The sequence below is a fragment of the Myotis brandtii genome, unplaced genomic scaffold (assembly GCF_000412655.1).
Source record: "Myotis brandtii unplaced genomic scaffold, ASM41265v1 scaffold932, whole genome shotgun sequence".
NCBI lineage: Eukaryota > Metazoa > Chordata > Mammalia > Chiroptera > Vespertilionidae > Myotis > Myotis brandtii.
In genome coordinates, this window is record NW_005371846.1 from 131,385 (window position 1) to 133,431 (window position 2,047).

Sequence of the window (2,047 nt, forward strand, 5' to 3'; positions counted from 1 at the left end):
CGAGCCCAAACCGGGACTGAACCTGCAACCTAGGCTTGTGCCCTGGCTGGGAATCGAACCCTCAACCTTTGGGCATCTGGGGTGGACGCTCCAACCAACCGAGCCAGGGCTGCTTGCCATCTGTGAGCTGACAGTCTGATGAGTTGTTGACATTTGAACCCTGGGTTCTTCGGACGGATGGCTTGCTTGACACGCCCCAGTCTAAGCTCTGCACACCCCGCGGCCGTCGGGTGGTATCAGTGGGGAGGAGCAGAGGCTCCAGCAAACTCAGAAACTGGGGTGCGTTTCATTATGAAGATGCGCACGTAGCTTGAGGGGCCGCGCCGACGAGAAGGCGGGTTTGCGTCCCGTCCGCGTTCCTGGGTCTTCGGTCTGGTGCTGCCCATGAATCTGTTTCAGCTGCACCCTCCTTCCTGCTCCTCTCTGTCCTGTCGCTGGCAAGTTCTCTCTGTGTTTCTTCGCTCAGATTAATAGAGTTATTGTTTTCAAGCCAGGCCAGAGAGCCAGGGAGCGGCATCAGGCGGGTCCTCGGAGCGTAGACGTGAGCTGCCTGTGGGGTGGGGAGATGGGGCCAAGGTCAGGGAGGTAGGAGTCAAGGTCAGGGAGGTGGTGTTAAGGTCAGGGAGGTGGGTCAAGATCAGGGAGATGGGGCCAGGTCAGGGAGGTGGTATTAAGGTCAGGGAGGTGGTATTAAGGTCAGGGAGGTGGTGTTACGGTCAGGGAGGTGGGGGTCAAGGTCGGGGATGTGGGGTCAAGGTCGGGGATGTGGGGTCAAGGTCAGGGAGATGGGGGTCAAGGTTGGGGAGGTGGGGGTCAAGGTCAAGCAGCGACATCACGGCTGCTTCAAAGGGAGCCATGGTCTGTCGGGCAGTGGGAACGGCGGGGTCCTTGGAGGATCAGACAAATGACACCTCCTCCCCCTCCTGGGCCCCGGAGGCGGAAGGAGCTTCCTCAGCAAAAGGCGTAGGCAGAGGAGACCGCATTTACCTCTAGTTCAGGTCAAGGCCGAGCTGGAAGAGAAAACGTTGTGTGCAGCACAGGGGTCTGCTCCGCGAGCCCCGGGATTGTGTGGGCACCCCAACCTGTCACAGGAGGGGCTGGGCCAAGCAAACACCGCAGATGGGCGGCTCTCCTCCAGGTGAGGGTGTGCACGAGGGATCCCGCTGCCTCGGGCGGCTCCTTCCCGAGAGAGACGACCGCCAGGTCCTTCCCCCACGTGCCAGCCGGACGGTCAGCCGCCCCTGGGCCAGGGCCCGGGCAGAAAGGAGTGACATGACGGGGAGGAGGCGTGGGAAGCAGGCTGTGCTCCATGTTCACCTGTGGTGTGAGGAAACACGCTTTGTCACGTGTGTGATTCAGGAATGGCGTGGGGAAAGGGCGGGAAGGAGTATTGTCATTCCCGCAGCTGGACTGGGCTTGGCCTTATGTTTTTTCTTTCGGTTCAGTGGCCTAATGCAGTCTCTCTCTCTCTCTCTCTCTCTCTCTCTCTCTCTCTCTCTCTTTCTCTCTCTCTCTCTCTCTCTCTCTCTCCCTTCTTTTCTTCCTTCCTTCCTCCCTTCCTTCCTTTTGTTAATCCTCACCCAAGGATATTTTCCCATTGATTTTTAGAGAAAACAGAAGGGAGGGTGAGAGACAGAGAGAGAAACATGGATGTGAGAGGGACACATCTATTGGTTGCCTCCTGCACACGCCCCGACCACCGGGGTGAGAGATTGAGCCTGCAAACCAGGTACGTGCCCTTGACTGGAATTGAACCCGGGACCCTTCAGTCCCCGGGCCGACGCTCTATCCACTGAGCCTCACCAGCCAGGGTGCAATGCTCCTGTTTGATAAAAAATCACCCCAAAGATCAGGCTTGTTCCCGGGCCGCCTTCTTCTCTGCGGGCAGGTGCCACGTCTCTCGGGCTCACTGTGTCCCTGCATGACCTCCAGGTGTCCTTGAAGGCCGCCATCCTCGACGGGGACGGTGCCACGGCGGCAGCCATCCTGTTCCTGAGCGACCGGCTCCTCTACGGGCTCGACGCGTCCCGCCAGCTCCTGCAGGTCG

At 59.6% G+C, this 2,047-nt stretch overlaps 1 protein-coding gene across 1 annotated transcript in view; it reads left to right on the forward strand.

The window, feature by feature from the left end:
- ALPK1 (alpha-kinase 1) overlaps positions 1-2,047 on the forward strand; it is an 80,242-nt gene that overhangs the window by 55,693 nt on the left and 22,502 nt on the right. Inside the window, exon 5 of the mRNA XM_014533056.1 lies at positions 1,933-2,043. Coding sequence (XP_014388542.1) covers positions 1,933-2,043 — 111 coding nt within the window. The remainder of the gene's footprint in view (positions 1-1,932; positions 2,044-2,047) is intronic.